This window comes from Cheilinus undulatus, linkage group 19 (assembly GCF_018320785.1).
Source record: "Cheilinus undulatus linkage group 19, ASM1832078v1, whole genome shotgun sequence".
Classification (NCBI taxonomy): Eukaryota; Metazoa; Chordata; class Actinopteri; order Labriformes; family Labridae; genus Cheilinus; species Cheilinus undulatus.
Genome location: NC_054883.1, coordinates 41,802,573 through 41,826,905, shown reverse-complemented (window position 1 = coordinate 41,826,905; position 24,333 = coordinate 41,802,573). Strand labels below are relative to the sequence as shown.

The 24,333-nt window shown below is 39.1% G+C and overlaps 1 protein-coding gene across 6 annotated transcripts in view; it reads right to left on the bottom strand.

Annotated features, from left to right (window-relative positions):
- Positions 1-24,333, bottom strand: part of abi1a (abl-interactor 1a) — a 101,407-nt gene that overhangs the window by 7,720 nt on the left and 69,354 nt on the right. For 2 of the 6 annotated variants that reach the window (XM_041813741.1, XM_041813743.1), the window contains exons 4-8: positions 22,178-22,192; positions 17,118-17,221; positions 16,369-16,521; positions 8,285-8,385; positions 1,300-1,563 (exon numbers count right to left, since the gene is read on the bottom strand). In XM_041813741.1, coding sequence (XP_041669675.1) covers positions 1,300-1,563; positions 8,285-8,385; positions 16,369-16,521; positions 17,118-17,221; positions 22,178-22,192 — 637 coding nt within the window. Of the gene's footprint in view, positions 1-1,299; positions 1,564-5,025; positions 5,182-8,284; positions 8,386-16,368; positions 16,522-17,117; positions 17,222-22,177; positions 22,193-24,333 lie in introns of all 6 variants that reach the window. The other 4 variants (XM_041813745.1, XM_041813742.1, XM_041813746.1 and 1 more) reach the window with 3 other exon arrangements.

Sequence of the window (24,333 nt, the reverse complement as noted above, 5' to 3'; positions counted from 1 at the left end):
TGACTGCAGTACTTAAAGTAAACTTTGACTTTTACTTGAGTACAATAGTTATATACTTTCTCCAACTTTGCTTAAAGTGCATGTAAAGTAATAAAATAATAGTATTTTAAGTCTGCTACATAACAAGACGGATATTTATCACCAGGAAAACTCATCAATCAAATGAAAAAACAGGGGATGCAGACCAATAAAGACACTTTGAAAGTGTTAAACTTAACTATACTGGTTTAATTAACACTGTCAATTCTGCTGTGTATTTTACTTTATTATAGAGGTGTGACTTTACCCGAACAACCTGGTAGCAGATCGTTTCTCTTGTTGTTCTTGCAAACAAGGAAAGATCAGATTTTACTGTACAGCTCCTCTGTAGCTACTCTGTATTAAATGCTTTTACTTTTAATAGACCAGTACTTTTACTCAAGTAAATTTTAACTTGCGTAACTCTTATTTAACTGAGTACAACAGTCGTGTACTTTTTCCACCTCTGCTGACACAGCAAATAAATCTAAAATAAAGATGCATCATAAAAAGAATGATATCTATTACAATTACTGGCAAATTTGTGGTTCTTTGCTGTATTTTTTTCTGATTTGTGCAGTGATAAAAAGCCTTTGTATGAAAAAAAAAATATATGTAAGCGAAATATACAAAAAGTTCAAACTGGCTTAAATTCTGTCTTTTGTTGATTGCATTGCTTTTTGCATTTATATGATAAAAGCTGTATATTAGTCTCTTTTTGTTCAATTATAAGTAATTATAATAGTTGAATTGAGAGTATCCCTCAACCTGTAACAACTGAGAACAAACTGGCCCTCTCAGTAACCAGGTTGCCCATCCCTGATCTATATCGATGGTTTACTCTTTGCACCAATGATAAAATGTTTAGATGGGTGGATTATTTCCCCACTAGTCCAAACCCACATAAAGCACAGAGCAGCCTGTTTAAGGGTTAACTCCTGACCACACTTTTACACAAGTCCAAAAACTGAGACTAACCACTGCCAGCACTTATCGATCGTCTGCATTGTTTCTGCTGTACAACACAAGAATGAGACATTCTGCATCGATACTAAAGACGGCCCACAGTTCGATAAAAAGCCTTAACCTGCACTTTCAGATGTAAGGGTGAGTCAATAATTCTGACCGGAGAGCAAGCCTGACCTTCACGAAGCAGTGACTCACTTCAGGGCTGCAAAGGTTAGCCTGCTTTACTTTGTCACAGTGCATGATTCAGAAAACGGTGTTTATTTGCCTTGGTGATACTCAGGATTTACAAAGCTGGAGACAGAAGGGCCTTACTTGAGTTCTGGCCATAGCCTGGAGTGCCTCCGTTAATGTGAGGCTGCTGTTGCTGTTGCTGTTGCTGCTGCTGCTGCTGCTGTTGGAGTTGCTGCTGCTGCTGCAAGGAGAACTGGGAAGTGACCGAAGGCGCCCGGCGGTAGGTGCCCGTGGCCGAAACCATAGAGACAGAGGAGTTGGAGGGGTTGTGCCGTGAAATCTGCCGCGAGATGGTTCCAAACTGGGACATTGGAGCGGGGCCCAGACCAGGCCCGGGGGCCACCACTAGAAGCACCCAAAGAAAAGGAGAGAAGAGAGAGAAGACAGGCAGAACCAAAGGGAGGAAAAGGAACGGAAAGAGGAGATGGAAAAGGAAAGAGAGAGAAAAAAGCACCCAAAACATGAATCATCCAGATGGTAACAGATAATGAGAGCTTTGAAATTCAGATTAGAGCACCACATCTTATGAAAAGACAATCAATAACCAATCAAAGGGAGGCTAAGGAAGCAATGCAGATTGTTAATTGATGATTTCATGAGGGGAAATGAAGCACAAAAGTCCCAAAAGGTCATCCGGATAAATCCTGCACTTAAACGTTCTTTAGAAATGTGGCAAATGCAAACTGAAGGAAGAGATTTTGAGGGCAAAAAGAGGACAGCAGCAACAGAACAGACTGATCCTTCAGGTTTAAACTGGCAGAGAAAATATCCTCTTCACACATGTTTGAAAATTGGATTAGGGATGTGTTTTTGAGCAATCTCACGGAGACATCTTTGAATGACAGCATCAGACAACAACATCAAACGGCTCCATTTTCAAGGTTGTAAATGCAGTTTGAGTAGGTGTGCGTATAAAAGACAAAAACAGAGAGGGAAAGACCGGTCAGAGAGAGAATTTCCTGTTCCCATTTGAAGATAACGCGCTGTCTCTGAGGAGAGGCCGTGCTTTCAGATAGAGATGGGTGGGACCGGAGGAAGTAAAGCTTCAGAGGAACACCGGGGCAAACAGACTTGTCTGTATTTTCACCAGCAGAAGTAATTATAGCTGAGAGTGTGCAGGGATGTTGGGAGGATGAAGTGAGCATGTTTTCAAGTCAATCACATATAAGCAGCTACTGTACAAACATCTGGAATCTGTTCATCCTGAATCAAAAACAGTGTCAATCAGAGAATCAATACAGCTGTTAGTTAAAGCTCCATCAGGCAGAATTGGATGTTAGCAGCACTGAGACGGCTGATTAAACATGTTAGGGCTTTATTACCCACAAATTAGGACAGTAATGGACATCAGCTGTGACTTTTGATGTCTCAGGATTAAATGGTGGCTGAACACTGTAGGATTAAGGCAGGGGTGTCAAACTCAAGGCCGGGGGGCCAAATCTGGCCCGTGGTGCAGTTATACCCGGCCCACCAGATCATTTGATATTTTTACTAGAACTGGTCCACCAGTAAGTGGTCTGCAGATTTCCTCCAGTATAAAAATGTAAACTCAACCTTGACGATAACAAAAACCATTTAGTCATAAAAATGTGAAGAATAAAGAGTAAAATAATGACATAAAAAGAAATGCGGGAAAAGAAATCATTTCATATTTTCAATTTTTGCATTGCACACTTATGAATATTCTATCATTTGAGCTTTTATCTCATATTTTGGCTTTTTGATTTATAATTGTGACTGTTTATCTCATAACTTGGAGTTTTCTATTTAAAATTTTGACTTTTCACTCATATTTTGGCCTTTTACAAAAATTATTTTGCCATTTTATGTCATATTTTGCCTGTTTCAATCCATAATTGTGACTGCTTATCTCATATTTTGGCCTTTTACATTTATTATTTTGACTTTATCTCACATTTTGACCATTTTTGGCTCAAAATTTTAAATTTGAAGTAATATTTTTGCTTTAAAACATGATTGCGACTTCAGATTTTATATATTTTCATTTTTAAAGTTTTATCTTACCATCTAATTCCATGTTTTGACCTTTTGAATTAATGTTTGACTCTTTATCTCAGATTTTAAGCCTTTTAACTAATCATTTTGACTTTTTAAATCTAAAAAAAATCATTTATCATCAGTGCTAATTTCCCCCCAATTTATATATATATATATGTATATATATATATATACATATATATACACATACATATGTGTGTATATTAGTTCAAAAGGTCAAAAAATGGAACTAGATGTTCAGATAAAACTTTAAAAATGCAAATATATAAAACTGGAAGTTGCAATGATGTTTTAAGGCAAAAATATTACTTCAAATTTAAAATTTTGAACCTAAAAAGGTCAAAATATGAGATAAAATAGTTGAAATAATATATGTAAAAGGCCAAATTATGACTAAAAAAGTCAAAATTTTAAATTGAAAACCCCAAGTTATGAGATAAAAAGTCACAATTATAAATTAAAAAAGCCAAAATATGAGATAAAAGCCCAAACAGTAGAGTATTCATAGAGAGTGCAATGCAAAACTCGAAACTATGATATGAAAACACAAATGAATTTCTTTTTATGTCATTTTTTTACTCTTTATTTTTCACATTTTTATGACTTAAGGATTTTTGATATCATCGAGGTCGAGTTTACATTTTTATACTGGTGGAAATCTGCAGACCTTATACTGGTGGGCCACTTATATAGACACTATGATATGACCTTGCGGGCCAGGTATAACTGTACCATGGGCCGGATTTGGTCCCCGGGCCTCGAGTTTGACACCTCTGCCTCACATTCATAGTGACTGTTGGCTAACTTCAAAGAGGCTGTACCACTGAAAGCGTCTGCAAAACTTCATCTGTGTAGATTGAAGCCAGAATTCACAGAATGTTGCCTGATGCAGCTTTGTTTAAACTATTTTCTTACAAAGTAAAGGAGCTGAATCGAGACTTACCTTTACAAAAGAAATCTCAAAGTCTCAATGTGAACTAATTTGCCCACTTTCCAGCCTGATAAATGTATAAATAAATCTGAAGGTACTGCAGGCAGCATGATTGTCCAGGCCTGAGGAGATCTGAGACTTCTTTCAAGTCCAATGAGAGCAGATCAGTGAGAAGAATCACCACCACCATCATCATGAAGACTGAGAAAATGTTACTGAATCAAAAAGGAAAAAGACTGTCCCACACCCATTTTCACCTGTTACGCTCCTAACAGAATCACACTTATCGTGCACACTGCAGGCAAGATGATAAGGAAAAGCTTTCTAACAAAGCAGAACGAGCAGAAAACCATCTGATCTGCAGTCAGAATCATCAGATCTTACCACTGATCACATTTCCTATTTTGATGGTTTTAGCTCTAATTAATGAGCTATTGTTTTTCCACATATTTGAGAATATGAAGTCCATTCAAATAATTGTGGCCTGCAATTTTTTAATTCAAATACTACAGAAATACATATCTTAAATAAGAGACACAGCTTCATCCATTACTGAACTTTGAGGAATGTAATTTATGTTCATTTGCATATCTGTTTGTTTTTTTTCAAGTTTTATCAAGCAGCAATTTTAGGCAATTTCATGTAAAACAACAGATTTGCAGCCTGATTGTTAAGGACAAAATTTGCATAATCAGAAATAATCAGGGCCTCCTGCTTACAGTGTGCACACACAGACACCCGTTTACACCCAGCACCCTTCATTTGAGGATCTCCATCAAGGTTAGATCCCAGCTGATTATCCCAATCATTGACGGTCCCGGCAGCAGAGGCGACAGGAGCGGCCTCTGGAGTCTCACCTAAGACGGGCGGTGGCGGTGGTGGAGGTGATGGGGGCCCAAACCCAGCCATAGGAGGAGGTGGAGGTGCTGGGGGCCCAAACCCAGCCATGGGAGGTGGAGGTGGTGGAGGAGGGGGTGGGGGAGGTGCTCCAGGGGGAGCAGACATGGGCGGGACTGAAAGGAGTATTTACATTAGCGACCGTTTATTGCAGAATAATCCGCTTCCTGCACCTCTGCTCTGTTACATAACATCACATCACTTCACTCAAGGACCCTTCGGGCCCGGAGGAGAGCTTCGACTTTGTCAAGGCGCTGCTCTGCTCCGCACATACTTGGACACACTTCTTTGTGGTATGAATTGAGTGTTTCCATGGCGACGGGCTTGCAGGGAGAGCTGTGGTTAGTTCTGTGCTGCTGGCTTGATCCCTTTGCCGAGGTAAAAAAGCTGCTGCAAAAACCTAAAATATTTCTCTTTGGGCTTAAATTGTTAGCAAAAGTCAAAGACAAGTATGCAAAGATTATGTAGGGTGTAATGCGGTGCTACGTGTAGCATGTGTACAGTTTATGTGGGCCTTACTGTTCTACTATAAAGCAGCAGGTCTTTGCACAGCTTGGCCTATTTACACAGTTGGAGAGAGAATCAGCTGTGCTTAGAACACAATGGGCTGCCATAATCCCCGTCTGGTAAACATAGGCTTTGTGTAGCGTGGTTTCACTGTGTGCAAATGGCCTGCTATATTTACACCTTGTCAAGTAATTCCTTCTACTACTACACATGTGAAATATTCTTGATCAAAATCTGTTTTGGTTTGTTGCTCAAAAATTGTGTCATTTTGAGCAAATAAAGCTGGAAGTGGCTAAAGAGATGCAAGGTACAGTGCTGTAATAAAGTATTAACCCCCAAATTTCTTCTTTTCTTTTTGCATATTTGTCCCACTTTAATGTCTAAGATTATCACACAAATTTTGATATTAGACAAAGACAACTGAAGTGACTACAAATGCAGTTTTCTAAATGATGACTTCATTAAATAAGGTAAAAGCCGTCCAAACCTATATGGCCTTATGCGAAAAAGTAGTTGCCCCCAAACCTAATAACTGGTTATGCCACCCTTTGCAGCAATAACTGCAAGCTACTGTCTATAATAACTGGCAGAAGTCTTTCACATCGCTATGGAGAAATTTTGGGAAAGGTTCACCACTGTTCCAAGTTTTCCTCATTTGTGGATAATGGTTCTCAACATGATTTGCTGGAGCCCCCCTTTTTTAATCACAAGAATGAGTCTTTCAAATTGCTCTGGAGGAATTTTGGTAGGCTGGACCCTCCTGGGAAGGGTTACCACTATTCCAAGTTCTCCTCATTTGTGGATAATGGGTCTCAACATGGTCTACTGGAACCCCCAATGTTAAGTCATGAATTAACAGTGATTAACCACATTTTTGGAAAGCTGAGTTCAATTTCATTAGCCACACCCTGGCATAATTTCTTCCAAACTTGTTGAGTTAAGAAATCCCTTGAATTAACCTGACTGACAAAGTGAAGTAGATTAAAAGATCTCAAAAACAACACATCATGTCCAAACTCAAGAAATCCAGAAATATTAAAGAAAAATAGTTACTGATATTATTAATTCTGGAATGGGTTACAAAGTCATTTCTAGGGCGCTGGGACTCACAAATGGGGAAACCTTGGAACAGTGGCTGATCTACCAAAATTACTCCAGAGCGATATGAAAGACTCATTGTCAGTTCTGAAAAAATGTTTGCTTTATGTTGTTTCCGCCAAAGATGGCCCAACCAGCTGTCAGGTTCTGGGGGTACTTATTTTTCCACTCCTGGGAAGGTTCGGCACTGTTCCAAGTTTTATCCATCTGTGGATAATGGCTCTCACTGTTGTTCGCTGGAGTTCCAGAGCTTTTAAAATGGCTGTGCAATCCTTTCCTGTCTGACAGATGTCAATGACTTCTCAGCAGTTCCAGAATTTCTTCAGAATGCAGCATGTGTTGCTGATCTTTTAGCTTACAGGTTCAATGTAAGGGATTTCTTCATTCAACAGGTCTGGCAGTGATCAGGCCTGAGTGTGGGTTGTGAAATTGAACTCAGATTTCTAAAAAAAAAAAGTGGCAAACTCAGTTAACTCATGACTTAATAAGAGGTCCAGAAAACAATGCTGAGAACCATTATCCACAAACCAGGATAACTTTGAGCAGTGCTGAACCTTCCCAGGAGTGTCCAGCCAACCAAAATTCCTCTATAAGAAAAACTTATTGCCAGTTATCCCAATGCTTGCTTGCAGTTGTTGATGCCAAGGGTGGCACAACCAGCTATTAGGTTTAGGGGCAACTACATTTTTACATAAGGCCAGATAGGTTTAGATGGGTTTTTTTTCCCTCAACCTATTTAGACCTTTAAGCCCCCCCAAACATCCTGTAAAACCAAAGAATTGCTTGAAAATGTTAAAAAACTTGAATTAAATTCTCGTCCTTGATAGCATTTGTAGTTGAAGTCAGCTAAATACTGCAGTAGTTGGTCTCTACGCCATTCCCCTCTCTTAGTATGTCGGCCATTGTCTGAGCTAGGCCGAAAGAGGCTAAACATTTTTACACCCACCACCCTCTCAGTCTGTATTTAAGTGAAACTGATTGCAGTTCAGCGACCTCTATAATCTAAACTCTTATCCAGTTTTAAATATATGTTCATGAAAATGATGCTTCTGATCTACATGGGTTAATAATAAATGCATTTACTCTGGTTATCTTTGTCTGATATCTAAATTTGTTTGATGATCTGAAACATTTAAGTGTGACAAATATGCAAAAAAAAAACAAAAACAAAATCAGGCAGGAGGAAAATGCCTGTTTATGTAGTCCTTGTTTTTACTAGATGATGTTAAAAAAATCAGGGGAGGCTTCAGGTATTGCCTGGCCTTGTTTAAAGAGTGAAGTCTTAATCTATGAAGGTCAAACAGACCTTGTGTTTGAGCAAAAAGGAGCGTAGAATCAGATTTAGAAAGATAGATTTCATAGCATTTTCAGCTCATCAGGGCAGCAGCTTCTTTAAAACAGTGTTCTGAGCAAGAAAACAAAGGAAAGAAACTCTGAAACCCTCACTAATGAAATTCTTAGGTGGGTCAGCAGCACTCTGAGGCAGGTTTTTATTTCAAGCTTCACAGAAAATGCCTGAAGCTATTGGAAACAAACCCTCCTCCACTTAATATGAGAGAGAGAGAAGAAACCGGCCCTGTGGAGCTGGCACTGTATGATGTGCAGCGAGCTCACCTGGTCCAGAGTTGGGGATGGAGGGTGTAGGCACGGCGATGGGAATGCCAATACCGCTGCTGCCGCTGTTCTCCCTGCTGCCACTCCCCCCGCTGCTCCCGCTAAAGAAAGAGGAGAGAAAGAGGACACGGTTTTATTCAGGGCAGCACGCTCAGAGTGCACAGCAGGAAATACTGCAGATATGTAAAGTCAGCTTATGGCCTATTTAGAGGTTTTGGACAGCAAACTTTGATATTAGCTCTGAGGGATAGCTCTGCATAAATGTCCATGCCCTCTCTAAATGACTGTTTCCATCTGCTGTCTTGTCTGCAGAGTGACACACCCAGGTGAGTGAGACATGACTCACTCACTCAGACACTGGCCAACAGAATCACACAGACCATAGTGCAGGGTAATCATATGGACTAGGTAAATAGTCAGTTATCACTCTTACCCAGTCACTCTGCATTCACACACTGGTAGCAGAGGCTGCCATGCAAACTGGCCATCAGCATGAACTTCTCCCATTCATACATATTCATACAGCACTGATGCAGCAGTGGGGTTAAATGCCTTGCCCAATGACACATCGACATGTGGCTGCAGGATCTGGATGATCCCCTTCTAGCCCTTCAGGTCTAGGAACAACCGGCTCTACCACTGAACTACAGCAGCCAAAATACAGTTATGTTGTTTTTAAAGCAATTCACAAATAAATATATAGATTAAGATTCTTTAACTTCTTCAAAAACTACAAAACATGGACCTAATGTGATATGTGCTTCTTGTGTTCAGTCTATTAGATATATTTCTGCATTTAAGTGCCACCTCACCTTAAAGTCTTTATTGTATGTTGTCTAAATATTGCTGGTTATATGATTGTGTAAAGTCATGTTTGAACTACTATTTATTTTTTGATCTTTTAAAACTGTTCACTAATGTGCAGTGTCTTTCAGTGAATTCAAAGTTCAGTTTTTAATAATGTGCAGTACAGCCGCATTTCCCAAAAGTAGGCCAGCTGTGTCAAATGTACAAAGAATGCGATGACACAGAAAACAGATTTTTAAGTTTTAATTTTGAGCCTTTTTATGCCTTTATTCAGAGAGGACAGTAGATAGCAGGGAAAGGGGCTACAGGCTTTATTTGAACCCAGGATGTCTGCTTTAGAGACTACAGCTCTGCATAGTACATGAGACATAACCACAGTGATACTGAAACCCAAAATAGTTAACAGATAAAATATCAAACACTGATCAAAGCCACTGGTTCTAAGAAATACATGCCCATTTAAAATGTGATGCCTCTCCTCAGTGCAAAATGCATAAAAGCCCATTTGGCTTTCATTTGTCATGTTTTTGCAAACTCCCGGCCACTTAACTAAAATCATTTTAGTTAACTAAAACTAACCAAATAACTAAAACTAAAAAATTATTATACTTAACTGAAACTAAATCAAAACTAAGCTTTACCAAAAAGGCTTTATTTTTGTGCTTTCATAATGTTCCATGATTATGTGAAATAATCATGAAACATTACGAGACGGAGACGTTTTAAAGTTAAATGCAAAGCCAGAACTACACTTCAGACACGGCTGCTGCACTGTGTCACTCCGCCCAGTGGTTTACTCAAGAAATAGTTCTGAGTATTTGCTTCACGTGTCGTAATGTCACATAATTATACGTTACTATTTCATAGCGTGGTGAATGTGCAGGTCACAACTTGTCCGCAAGAGCGTTTTGGAGTTGCTGGATTGTGTATTTGATGAGTTTGATGAGGGAAAGCCAAAAATACCGTCTGCTAACATAGCGTTAGCTGTGCAGCTGGTATATCAGTCCCCCCAGATCTAGAAACAGCTTGCACGACAACTTAAGGAAACAAACCTATTACTAAGACTATAGGAATTATGGCAATGGGCGAATTTGCCAAAATGTTGAAGTATCCCTTTAAAGCTCAAAATATTATATGAGAAGTCAAAATTAGTTGAGTTGAAATGCTCAAAGTATGAAATTAAAAGCCAAAATCCTAAGTTTGAGTCCTAATTGTGAGATGCTAAATTAAAAATATGAAATTAAAACACAAATTAATTTCTTTTCCCACATTCCTGACTTCTTATCTAAATATTTTTACTCCTTACTTTTTCAGATTTTGTGACTTAACCAGGATATCTTAAATCATCAAGGATGATGGGCCAGGTATAACAGAAATATGAGATCATGTTGCGGGCCGGATTTGGCCCCCGGGCCTTGAGTTTGACACCTGTGCGCTGGGGTATCCAGGCGCCCAACTTTTTGTTATATTGATTAATTTCTCCAAAAGTAACTATCAGATAAATCAGCAAAGAATAACTTAGAATAGAAATAGAATTAGAATAAACCCTGAGGGATGTTAAACATTAATATATAATAGATTTGTTTTAATATTCCAATGTTTATTTGAGGCATAGAGCTACTTCACTTCTGTGTGAGGTTGTGCAAATACTAGAATTTTAAACTGATATGTAATACCAGACTGATGAGTAAATACTGATGTAAGTTTTAATGCAATGTAAATAAATATAAAAATCCTAAGGCACATAGTATTGGCTAATTTGTTGAGTTAAAAAAGGAGGCACACTGCCAATAAATTCTTTGTAATCAAGACAGTTTTAGTTAAAAATATGACTTTACATTTGCATTTCTGCACTTTTTCAATACTATGGATAATAAAATTACACTTTTGATTTAAAGGCGATGGTATAAAAATGATCAAAGTATGTAAAGTTTTCACTAACATGTATGAAAGCTAATAAATAATAAAATCATCATGTTCACACAGATAGTAGCTTTTACATGCTGTGGTCATCCTCAGAGAGAAACCAAGCTGTCAACACTCCCAGCTGCAGCCACTGAGGAAACACGTTATGTGTGTCAGCTCTGCAGTGGCCTGTTTGAGCGCTGTTTCACCCCGCCATCGACCCCGGGGGCTTGTAGATCAATGCCCTGACCGACTAAATCCCCCTCCTCCCTTTCACTCCCGCTCTCTCTCTCTCTCTTACTGGCCTTATTCCTCATCTCACCCCCTCGCCCCACCTCTCCTCTTTCTGCTTCTTTCATCCAACTGATCCCTCTCTCCCCTCCTCTCACCATCCATCGACCTCTCCCTCTCATCCCCTTATCGCTCAGAAAGTGATTCGTCTCCCCCTCATCCCCCAGTCTTCTCTTATTCCTTCCATTCCTCTGAACCCCTGCTCACTCCTACCTCCCCCCACATCTCTATCCCCTCTTCCCATCATCCCCCTCTCTGCTCTCCTCTCTGATCTGTGTCAGTCAAGCCCTGGGGCATCCAGCAGGGGTAACCCTCTGAGGATGTTGGTGGCGGTGGGAGGCGAGTGTCTGTAGGGATAAAGCCTAAACAACATCATCACGCCATCTCTCTTTTGAAGTGACGACGCTCCCTCTACCTGCCTCTTTAAAGTTGATCCATCCTGATCCCGCTATAACTTACCCATTCCTTCACCAACCCATTTATATTCCCTCCTTATTGTTTCAAACAGCTCCCTGCTAAAATAAAAGCCCCCATCTTTCCACCTTCCTCCAACCTGCACAGCTGCTTGTTTTTAAACCCACCGTCTGTAATGCTTTAAAAAGTTCACGCTAACTCTCTCACAGCTGACTAACATCCCCTGAGCCAATAAAAAAGAAGACAGTGTTCTCAGTGGAAGGAGCAGAAAGTGAAAACAATGTGTAAAAAGTATTTGCTCAGACGCTGTGACATGATTAGCAGGAAAAATAGACGTACACAGCAGCCTGGAGCCAAAGCTAAGATGAAAAAGATTGAGCTGCTTGCTTACAAAGAATGGAAATTGTTACTGAGGTTTTAGATGTGCAGAAATAACCTGAGGTGCAGAAACAGCAGGATATGAATAAAAGAGGCTGCTGTAATCTAGCATCATAATCTAATACAGCATGATTTAGCTCAAGGCTTCTCTTACACTGCTGCTATGGAAAAGATCAAGTGTGCTAAATGAAAATTTTATTACCAAATAATCTCAGATTAACCCGCTGGGACTTAATGCTCCCTCATATTACCTTTTTTCAAAATAATATCAATAATGATTGATGAAAATTGAAGTGATGAAAAAAGTATAAACACTGTGATTTTAGACGTTCAAACACCCAAACAGTATCAGAAAATGTAACGAGGGCCCTAAGATGTAGAGTTTGGAGCTGGGAGATACAGCCTGAAATTAAATCTCTAATTTTTCACTTCAAATCTGATTTACAGTTTTAATTGATTTTCTTTCCTGCTTAATAAAACATACATGCAAAGAAAATACAAAAAAATAACTTCTGTTCTTATTTTAGTCAATTACATTTAATATTAAAACACCAAATTTCCATTTTGTGGCTACAGTGAACCTAGGTATATCAGGGGAGTATTTAGCAGTAGGACCAGCACAGGGAATCATATTTTATTTCTTCATGTGTCAATATTAAGTACAAAGTTAACTTTGTCATCTCAACATCAGGGTTGGTCAGCTGGAGGACCGAATATGCAGCTCAAGTCAATTTCAAATGCTAATAAATTACAAACCTTAAGAAAAAAGTCAAAATCTGCCTTAAAGCATGAAAATAGAAACACGTCTCACATTATCTTTTGCTACTGGAATATGGTTAGTTATTTTATTATGCTTTTAATTTAGCTCAGACAATTTCAACCCTTTTTTAATTCGATTCATTTAGATTTTTTGAAAATATATATTCCAGTGTTAAATCTAATTGTATTTGTTTTTATTTTTAATTTTGTTTTTTTATTTTTAAATATACTTTTACTGATTACAATACTTTCAGATTTCATAAAAAAACTTCTGAATTTCCTTTATTAGTGTTTTATTCCATTTTCATTTTTGTTATTTTCTGTTTTATTTTTCTTTATTAATTTTTGGAATTTATTTTTAACTGTTTTTTTATTTGTCTTTTGGTATAACTTCTTTGCAGTTTTTTTATGTCATTGTAACCAGAAATGGATTCATTACAATCTTAATTTATTTTAATTTTTTACATTTCATTTAACTTAAATTTCATCTGATATTTTTCTTCATACTTTTTTATTTATTTGAATTCCTTCTTCTTTCCCCGTGTGATTTATTTTTAGTCTTTTTAATTTATTCTTTGATACTTAAATTTCTTTGTTTTTATTTTGTATTTGCATTTATTTTATTTGAAATATCAGGGTCAGTACATATTATTGAACACTTGCACGGAAATATGTAGGATTATAGCCAGTGGCTAATTTCCGTCCTTTGACCCTAGGAAGGTTGATGTTAACAGTGTACAATCAATAAAACAGAGGTACAATAGCAATAAAAGGTAGAGAATAAAATGACAAATAAGAATGAAAAGTACAATAAACAACCTAGACGGACGATAAACTCATGACAGATCAGAAAAAAGAAAGCATGAGGATTTGGCTTGTGAAGTTAAAGTGCTTTAAGTGCTAAAGTGCTTGAGTGTTAGAGTTTTAAAGTGCTGGTGTATAATGCACGTTACCAATTTTTAGACAAGAAATAACATCAGTTACGAAAAACAGAAAGGCACTGATGGTTATTCAAAAAAGTTAAAATTACAGGTTACAATACATTAACAATTCTCGGATTTGCAATTTTTCTGTAATTTAGGAGTAATAAATTAGCAAACATGGGTTTTCTAGCCAAACTCACACCAGTTCATTGAACAGGAAGTCGTGAACATATAAGTCACACTTTTATTAATTTTTTCATTTTATCAAATATTTTTAATTTATTAGTTCCTAATGTCTTTATTAGTTTCTGTACTTTTCACTACCAGGTGTTTAAACACCTCATCTCGACTTTAACTGTCCTCGTATCAGTAAAGTCATTTTAACGCTCTCTGAGAGGTTCATATTTTTGTGTTCAAGAAAACAAAAAACTTAAAGGAATCCTGTCCTGACACAGGCGGCAGATGTAGACTTGGAAACTTTACCCTTGAAAAGACAAGTCTGATTGGTTTCTCTTCTGCCATCATCACAAGTCCCGCCCCTTCTTGATTTTGATTGGCTAGTGAGGGAGCAGTGATGTTGACAACTGTGGCTCTGTTCCAAAGGCTGAGCTGTCTAATAGAGTTTAAATCACCTCCTCATAATCACTGTTCTGAATGATGGTGTTTAGTTTGAACAGTAGATAAATGTTCTCTGGTTAGAAATGAATGTGTTTCCTTGCAGCAACACCTGCATGCATCATAATCCGTCCATCAGAAAGATACCAGAGAGTGAAAGGGAGCAAAGAGAAGGTGTTGGTATTGAATTCAGACTTGAGTCGAGGTTGGCAGAGACAGATGAGCTGAATAAGCACTCCTGCTTCAGGCCTATGTAATCAAATAGTGATGCCACAGCATTATTAGGTGAAGCAGGGAGGGTCCAGGCTGGCTGTGAGGACAGCAGCAGTCTGATAACGGGACGTCAGGGCGGCTACAAACCACAGATCACCAACATTTGTTTTGTTGTTTCTCTGCAGCCTATAAGAAAGTGAAGCTAATTACAGGACGACCTGGAGTTTAGCTTTAACGATGAACAGACGAACCACTGAGGAACTCTGTGCAAACAAACATGAGAAGCTGGCTGAGGGTAGGGAAATGAAATTATGTTATATTTATGAGCATCACAGTCAGCATAACAGGCTTTTTAGCTAATGAGGCAACTCCACAAAACTCGTAACTCAAATTTGATGAAAGCGTCGCCTGCTTTCTCCGCCTCCAGTTCTCTGGGTAACAAACCTTGAGAGCTACGTTCAAGGGTTCCACTGCTGCAGGCTTTTTCACATCAGAGGCTTCTATAGATATTACAATCAGAGCGATTCTGGTCGCAGTGAGGAACAGTCAAAGCCTTGTCAGACAAACGCTGGATTTAGTGGAGCACAGACGAGGAGGAGCAGTGCGAAAGTGTTTTAAGCTGCTGAACTAAACGGAGAGATTAAAACTACCCGACATGGAGGGGACGGCTGCTCTTCTGAGACCACATTACCAAAACACTGAGAGCAAAATTAGTGTTCAGTTTAGAAGTGTAGCTGCTGCACTCATTCCACTCATTCCTGCTGAAAAAGGATGAAGCACCTGTCTCCATCTGCATTAAAGCCGTGCAGAGTTGATTAATGGTTAAAATGACTGCTTTCAAAAGCTTGCTTTCATTATGTGAATGTTTTTACCTCAAACGAGCCCCACAGGTCTGCTTTGGTTCAGTACTGTTTTGTGCAATAAGCCTTGATCTTGCTTGCTCTTCTGTGGCCAGCCTTGCTAACAGTGATGGGAGTTTCATCTCTTTATAGAGATCTGGATCATTTGGCTCAGCTCCATAATGAGTGCTTTTTGTTGTGCTTCCTTATATCTCTTCATTTGGCAAGATTTGAGCTTTATATGTTGATTAAAAAATAACAAAAGGAAAACACGGTTCCCTTTGCTCTTAGAACCAGATTGTGCAGACTGTACTGTCCCAGGCACCTCCGTCAGGGTGAAGGGGGTCTGCCCTTGGCTGGGATGATAGTAAACAAAAACGCTCTGTTCTTGATTCAGAAACCGTGGATTGCCTCGTGTTTTTAGGTAAAAACATACAGGGACAAGATAGTACCAACATTTTTAAATGTTTTGTTCATTATAAACATGATGCCATTACTGCTGTAAGTGGTGCAATTTAATTTATTTTTGTTTGACATTTAATTTCTAACCCGTTTGTTCATTTTAAACCTGACCATCAGTACCAGAATACCTGTTAAAGGCCTCTAAACGGTGCAGGTTGCTAAAAAAGTAGATAAAAATGAACATGAACTACTTTTGCTTTTAGCTCATTATTGTTATTCTTAGAGTTTTACTGCAGTGTAACTCTGTAAGGCTGTATTGGGAAAGATAATTTCCCTGTGTTGCTCTTTCACCATTTTTTCTAGCTTTTGTGGGTAATTTTGTTATTACTAACATATTTCTTAGAGCAACTCATGATTTTAGTTGGGCTTACCTGTTAACATGCATTTTGAAATCCAGATTCAGTCATATCAACACAACAAGTCGACTTTTTCCAACAGCATGTAAAAGCACTGACAGATTCTGTGCCCTCTCATCTACCTGTGTGTGCGTTGCCTCTGGTTGAGCGACGCCGTACGGCCCGGGCTGTGCTGTTGGCCGTGCTGGCTGCCCAGGCGGGCGGGGCTGGTCATGTAGTCGTTGGGCACCGTGGGCGGCTTCACTGGCTCCAGGGTCTTGTAGGGCGTGTTGCGTCTGCAGCAGCAAACGAGGCGTGAAACAAAGGGGAAATATAAATCAAGGATGAGAGTGGTCGCGCTATTAAAACTTTGAGCGGTGCTCACTGGAGCGTCTTAAACTCTCCATCCTTTTCCCCAGCTGGGTAAGAGTTCACAGCAGTTTACCCTCAGAATTAATATCTGATTAGTGATGCAAACTGCTGCTGCACGTCAGACGGCGGCTGGGTTCATTGGGGTGTGAGACCTGTCAGATGAAAGTTCACAGACTTTCCTTTCACTAAATCCTTTTCCTCTGGCTTCACTTAAATCAGGTTCGTCATCCCAAAATAAGTACACAAGCCAAAACCACAAATCACAGCTATCACAAGCACACATAAATAAAATGATTATGTCCTGCAGCATCATGTCGACTCGGTGGGCGGTGTTGGTTCACTCTGTTATTTCCTGCATGTCCTAAAATCACTTCTTTATCAAGACAAGACGAATGCCAAAAATACTAATAAAATAATAAACTGACTGGAGGTTCTTGTTCTGCAGCCACAGCGGTTCATGCAGTATTTTATAATTAGAGGATTAGTCTTTCCTTCATGATGAATGAAATGGAAATCTTACCCGAGCGTGCCGCGCCCTGACATGGGAGGGCTCGGTGGTTTCTGCGTCGGCGGGTTGGTCCTCGATAGTGTTCCTCCTCTGATCGACTGATTGTTTCCATGTTGCTGTGGTTAGAAGAAAGGTGCTTATTTAACAGACAAATGAGGGATGATTACAACTTGTGTGACAAAAATTAATAGTTATAGGCTGCCCAGATGAGAACAAGTCAACAGCAAAGATGCATCTGTTTAAGCTTGGGATGTTGTTTTTGAAACTTCATGTTTACAGTTGGAAGCCTTTGGGGTTCTTAAACAGAGGCGCCTTGCAGAACACTTGAGCCTTTGCAAACATGTAACAACTGAATAATCGAAGCAATGTATGCATGTTGTAAGGTTGTCAAAATGTTCAGAACTTTGGGGTTTTTTAATGCTTTGTGTTTTGAAAAGATTAACTCTTTGTTGGTGACTCTGATGTCCCACAGGGTTCAATTCTGGGTCCATTCTGTTTCCTTTCATCAGGTAACATGAGCGATCTTTCTGACTGGCTCATTTATATTTTTATGCTGATGACACCCAAACAGACTTCTCACCTATTTAAGAGATCAACTGAGAGACATGGATGTTATTTTCTGCAGCTAAATAGATGGAATAGTCTTCAGTCCTGATTAGGGCTGAACGATTTAGGAAAATAATCTAACTGTGATTATTTTTTCCAATTTGTGGTTGAGGTTTAATGTGCAATTATTTTTAAGTTCCTTGTCCAATGCTTTCCTCCACAAGCAATAAATCATTCTTTATTTTAACCAGAACAATATTAACTAAACTTAAACTGGAGCAGAACAATTTTGTAAAAATTTCCAATTTGCAACTATTTTGACTAATATTGAAAATTCTAAATTAAATCTTGCATTAAAGAGAACGATCATTTTTGTGTCACTCTTATTTTGAATAAGAAAAAACGTTAAAAAATAGGGAAAGTAGGGTTTTGCAAACTATTCTAAAAAGAAATGACACTTTAATGATTGCACGATGGGTGGACCATATCTCTGCTGCACAGAAACTGAATTAAACTGTTTTTTTAACACAGACTTTAGGTAAGTGGTTTTCAAAGTGTGTGAGAGTGAGCCTCCCCTAAGAGAAAATTATTCATTTGGTGGACCCCCACCAACATAAAAATTCAGACTGAAAAAAAACTTAACCATATTTTCAAACATTTACATCTAAATCTAAATATTTTTAACATTTTTATATCTTTGATATCTTGGTCTACAAATGTTCTTAAACATCCATCTTTACCAGGTTAACAGTTATTTGGTTTCAGTAATGAATTGATTGCCAATACTACCTGATTATTCTGCTCTGACAATCCTTAAAGCAGCATTACTCAACCAAAGAGCCAAACTACTGAAAAAGACCTCTGCAAGAGCCACAATCTAAGAGGTGGAGAGTGGCAAACACAGCTTAAAGTAGCAATTAAAGTAAGTTAAAGATGGCAAAAATGGTCAAAAAGCAGCAAAAATGGGTGAAATAGTGTAAAAATGCGGATAAAAAGTGAAAAAAGATGGGTGAGAAATGACAAAAAAATGAGTAACAGGTGGCAAAAAAAGTGGTCCAAAGGTGGCAAAAACAAGGCAAAAAAATGAGTTGAAAAATGGGTATATAGCAGTCAAGAGTGGCAAAAATGGGCAAAAAGTAGAAAAAAAGTGGTATTTAAGACCAAAGTTAGCTTAAATGGATGAAAAGTGCCAAAAAATGGTATAAAGGGGCAAAAAAGTTTCCCTTTTTAAGGTTTTCTGGGAGAATAATATTTAAAATTAAGACATCAAAGAGCCACTAAAAATCACACCTTTAGTATCACTGCCTTTACTATAAGTTTATTCATTTTGCTCCATGCAGAAGTTAGAGAAGCAAATCACTTTCTTTTCTGATTTATGGAGGCCCGCCTCACACTTTGAAAACCGCTGCTTTAGGTCAAAGTAATATTGAACCTTTTGCGATTTGAAAATTGCAGCAGGACATATTGTGATTTAACATCAGGGCCCCCACAGCTTCCAGTCTGGCGCCTAGAAACTTCATTAAATTCAGAAAACATGCTGAGGAAAAAATATATTGCAGTATTTATCTATTCCCCTTTACTTAAAAAACATCCCAACAGCATTTTAATTCAGTGCAGCAAATGGGAAAATCCTCATCTTCAGACTGCACAAAGAGTTAAAATGCTGTACAGACTTTCAGAACTTTATGTTCAGTCTTCATTCTGTGTCAAATCCTGTGAAATTCACACTAAACTGCAGTGAATAAATGGAGAAATTCTGCACCTGGAAAACTATTTGTATTCTCTAGTTAGACATATTTTGTGATGTATTGTTATACAATTTTCTGGCAATATATCGATTATTGCAGTATCGCTGTATCGTGATAATATTGCTATCGTGGACCAAGTATCACGTATAATATCGTATGGTGAGGTACCCTGTGATTCCCACCCCTAATGACAAACACTAACTCTTACATCCATTCTTTATTAAAGCAGCAGGTTTCTGTGTAAATTAAACAGTTCAGGGGGATGAGAGTTTATTTTTCTCTAACTTAGAAGTAAAACAAAATATTTTTTCCCTTCATGTGATTTTCACCAGTCAGGATGCAGCGTATTCACATAAAACTAAATAGTAGTCCCAGAAGTTATGTGGCTTAAATATCTCAATCGCCCCCTAGTGGCTGGCTTAGATAGAGGTAATAGGGACTGAGTTCAATGCTAAAGGCTAAAAATAATGTACATTTAAAAGAAAATACAATTATTTAGACAGAAATGGTTTTTATTTAGGTCATTTAACGGTCACGCCCCCACGGTACCGACACAGACATAAGCTGGCCCTTGTACGAACATAGTTGATGACCCCTGCCCTAGTATAAAATCTACAGGTAGAAATCTAGGTATTACACTTGACTGACGACTGAACTTCATGACGCACATCAATAATCTCATTAAATCCTGTTACTACCACCTCAGAAACATCAATAAGATTAAATCAACCCCGTCTTTCCCTGACCTATTAAGGCTTATTCACGCCCTTGTTTTTCAGCAGTTGGACTACGGCTACGCTCTCTTCACTCTAGTAAATCCTCAATGGCTCAACTCCAGCAAGTCCAGAACGCTGCCCAGATTTTAGCTAAGACAAGTCGTAGGTCCAACATTACCCCAATCCTGCCGTCACTGGCTGCAGAGCTATAGATAGCTGATGCTCCAACATCTTCAGGAGAACCCTTACTCTGTCCTGAGGTCAAGGTTGGTCATCAAGGGCATGCTGGTGTTTGCTATCAAAGCCCTAAAACTGAGGCCAGAGGCCATTAGTCTGGTAAACTCACTTCCTGATTTTAAATCTTGCAGATTTTATGGGAATGTTTTTCTTTTCTAAGACTGCTTTTTGTATTTGTTGTGATAGGACAGCTGAAGAGAGATGGGAAACAGGGAAAGAGAGCTTTGGAAGACATGGACCAAACAGTGCCAGGATCTGAATCCTCAGGTCTTCAGTTTTAACCAAAGCTGCCTTAAGAAAAAGAGAGAAAGCAACAGTGGTCCATTCTAATCCACAGATCATCAGAATTTTTTTTTGCATTTTATCCTCATGTCTCTGAAAGCAAAGAAGGTAAGAGCAATATTTCAGTCCTGGGTTGTCACCATTAAACTGAAATTCAGACATTTGCATTCCCAGAATGACAATGTGCACTTAGAAACTATCTGTGTGGATATGACGGCCAGTTTAAGGCATACTTTATTCCTTATTATGTCTCTTGTACCTTCAAGTAATTCAGTATCTTGTTTTGCCAAATGACACAAGTGATTGTTTTAAAGATTACCATATAAAAAAAGTAAATTTAGAATCTATTTTTCCATGCTAAAACTATTACAAATTTGACAAACATACCTTAACACAGGGGTGTCAGACTCAATCACAGCAGGGGCCGGATTCTGAATTTAAATCTGACCTGAGAGCCTAACAGAGTCCACATTTAACCTCTGACTATCGGCTCACTTTTCACCAGTAATAAATGACGGGGAAAAATTAGCGCTGATGATAAACAATTTTTAAGAATAAACAGTCAAAATGATTAGTTAAAAGGCTCAAAATCTGAGATAAAAAGTCTAACGTATTGGTGCAAAAGGTCAAAGCTTGAAATTAGATGTTAAAATAATACTTTCAAAAGGTAAATATATAAAAAAGAAAGTCACAATCATGTTTTTAAGGCAAAAAGCGTGACTTAGACTTTAGAATTGTGCACCTAAAAGGTCAAAATATGAGAAAAAGGTCTAAATAATACATTGAAAATGTATAAATATGAGATAAAAAATCTAAACAATAAAAGTACGGTCAAAATATAAAATAAAAGTCAAAATAACAGATTGAAGTCATAATTGTGTAATACAAAATTGAAAATATGAAATGAAAACACAAATTAATTTCTTTTCCCATATTTTTTTTAGCTAATTATTTTTATTCTTTATTTATTTCACATTTTTATGACGTAAGGATATTTTATATCCCCAAGGTTAAGTTTACATTTTTATCCTGGAGGAAATCTGCAGACCTCATATTTTAGGGACAGATATTATAATAATATGATTTTGCCGGCTGGGTGTAACTGTACCATGGGCCAGATTTGGCCCCCGGGCCTTGAGTTTGACACCCCCGCCTTACATGTTTTCTGGATGTTCTACTAATGTTAAGGTATGTTTACAGTGTCGCTATCCTTAGATTTCTCATTAATGTCGTACCAGTTATTGAAATTGTGGTCTAGTGACGACCCTACATATGAATTCATCTGGGGAGCCTATAAGGTTTAAATCAACTCTAGAACATACATGGACGGCTAAATGACATTTCATTAAAGACAAAGGTTGATGACTGAACGGGGGGGTGGGGGGGGTTACAGAGCGGGTATCTTCTGGTCTAAGAGGACTACAGTACACGTTGGTTAATGGGAATAACATGGGAATGACAAACATAACCACATGTAGGGGGTTGGACAGCTCTATCAATAATGCATTAAAGCACAATGGGTCATGATAGAAACCACACTTACCTTGGCTTTTAGCCACTTAGGAAGGCAAGGTAAAAAAAGAGAGAGAGAAAGAGGAGAGAGACAGAAAGAGGGCATGTCAAAACGGCCGTGTCTCAACAGATCAGAGGAGTCAACGTACAACAAGGAGGAGAAAAATGAGCCCTGGCTGTATTTACACTGAGTAAACATTTAGTAAAGCTGGGGGAGAACACAGCGACTGTTGCTCCCATTTCTGAGATTTACAGGACCACACCCCTGACCACGATGTGACTGGATAAAATCAGCAGGACCTGATCACAGAGGAACACGTTTATCCTATCAGGGAGAGTCTGGATGAAGAACTGACCTTTGTGCATGAAACGCTGCCTCAGAAATATGTCACAACTGAGCATCTTTGCACACATTTAAGTCTTAAAAAGGAAATGCACATCATAAGACCACTGTCAGGGATGGAAACACCTTTGTACTGGAGTGAGTGGATGTCAAAGAGAATATAGAGGCAACATAGCAGTGGGGTTTATCTCCACTTTGACAACAGCAGAGTCAAGTGGCTCATCTATAATGCAGCTTCCCCTGTGGCCTCTGCAGAGAGCACTGTAGCATCGCAGGCCCGCTAGAGAGGGGAGAGAATGAAACCAAGAGCAAATTCAAGGCAAAGGTCATCATGAAAACACAGAAAAACACCTTCAGTAGAGCTGGGAACAGGTAGTTTCACATTCAAATTTCACTGTCCCCGAGTTATCGAAGCTAGACGAGGTTCTATTTACAATGTAGGTCATGAGAGAAATGCCAAGGCCTGCGACAGCTTCTCCTTATCTTTCTGGGAAACGCTGTATCTCTGTTTGGCAGCAGAATCCAGACTGTCAGCGTGAAAAAAGCTTTAGTTACGTCCAAGCTGAATGGTGGACAGACAGGTTCAGATTAAGGTCATTATCGAGTCCAGAGGGCTTAACGTGGCGAGCCTGGGTGAAAACGTCGACAGAGAAAGCTGAGGCTGTGGTCGATCTTAATTGTAACAGTCTTAATAAAACAGAGATTTAAAAAAGTTAGACTCTGCATAAAGACAGTCACGCAAATGACGCTTTTCACACGCACTCACGCCACACCTCCCATTCCTCACGCATTTCTAGAAATTCAGCCAAGCACCCGCCCTAGCTACCTCTGATTGGCTGATTTGCAGGAAGACAGCCTGTTCTACTCAAATCAGATCCCCCATGGGGAGGAGCTGCGCATGTCAGCGAGCTTACGAGGGTGAAGTCAGAGCTGCCAACTCTAACGCAATCGGCGTGAGAGTCACGCAAATGACAAAGTCTCACTCCAAGGTTTTCTCACAAGTTGGCAGCCCTGATAAAGAGCAAAAATAGGAAGCTGAGACAATGGTTCAAAATTTTGGAAAGTGGAGATAAAAATCTGTGTAAGTTGTAAAAGGCTAAAAAAACACCTGATGGAAAATCTTACAGTTATCAATGAGAACTGGAAACAGTTTGGGGACATAGTTGGACAGAAACAGACCATCCCACGGTTGCTGGCAGCCTTGCGGTTATATCTGTGCGACCCACGTCTGGCTGGTGGCTCCTCCCCCCTCATGTCATACCCCACTCTCTCTCCTCAGTTTCAGGGCGCTTTCACATAAGGCCCAGTTGTTTTCGAACCATGCCGCGGCGTGATTTCTCCCCCTCCCCCTTTCTCCTGCTGGCTTGCTTTCATACTAGCAACACCAATCAGTGCCCGGGCCTTGCGTATGTACTCAGTTTGATGAAGCAGGTGGCGGTCTGCACGTAGCTGGTTTACAACCCTGCCACGACATGTCAGTACTCAACTTTTGTGGTTTTTGAGAAGAAAACAACTCACTGCTGTTCTTTGTTCTTCTTTTAACAAAGAAATGTCGTCAAGTTCTGATAAAACTGGCGCTTTAGCAGCATCCATGCTAAGCTGTTCCTCCATAACTGCACCAGTCTCTTGTTGCTGCTTGTTTACGTCACGACTCTGCCGTGCCCGAAAGTACCGCCCCTCGATGCTGATTGGTCCTGTCACTTTCTAACCGGACCCAAATGGTTCAGACGGGAGCTTTGAAGATGGATTCACCAGAGAGAAACACGGAAACGGGCGTATCCATCTGCTTTGCCAGGTTAACCAGCGAGACCTCCTTCCTGAAATCACTGGAGTCTGGTGCCACT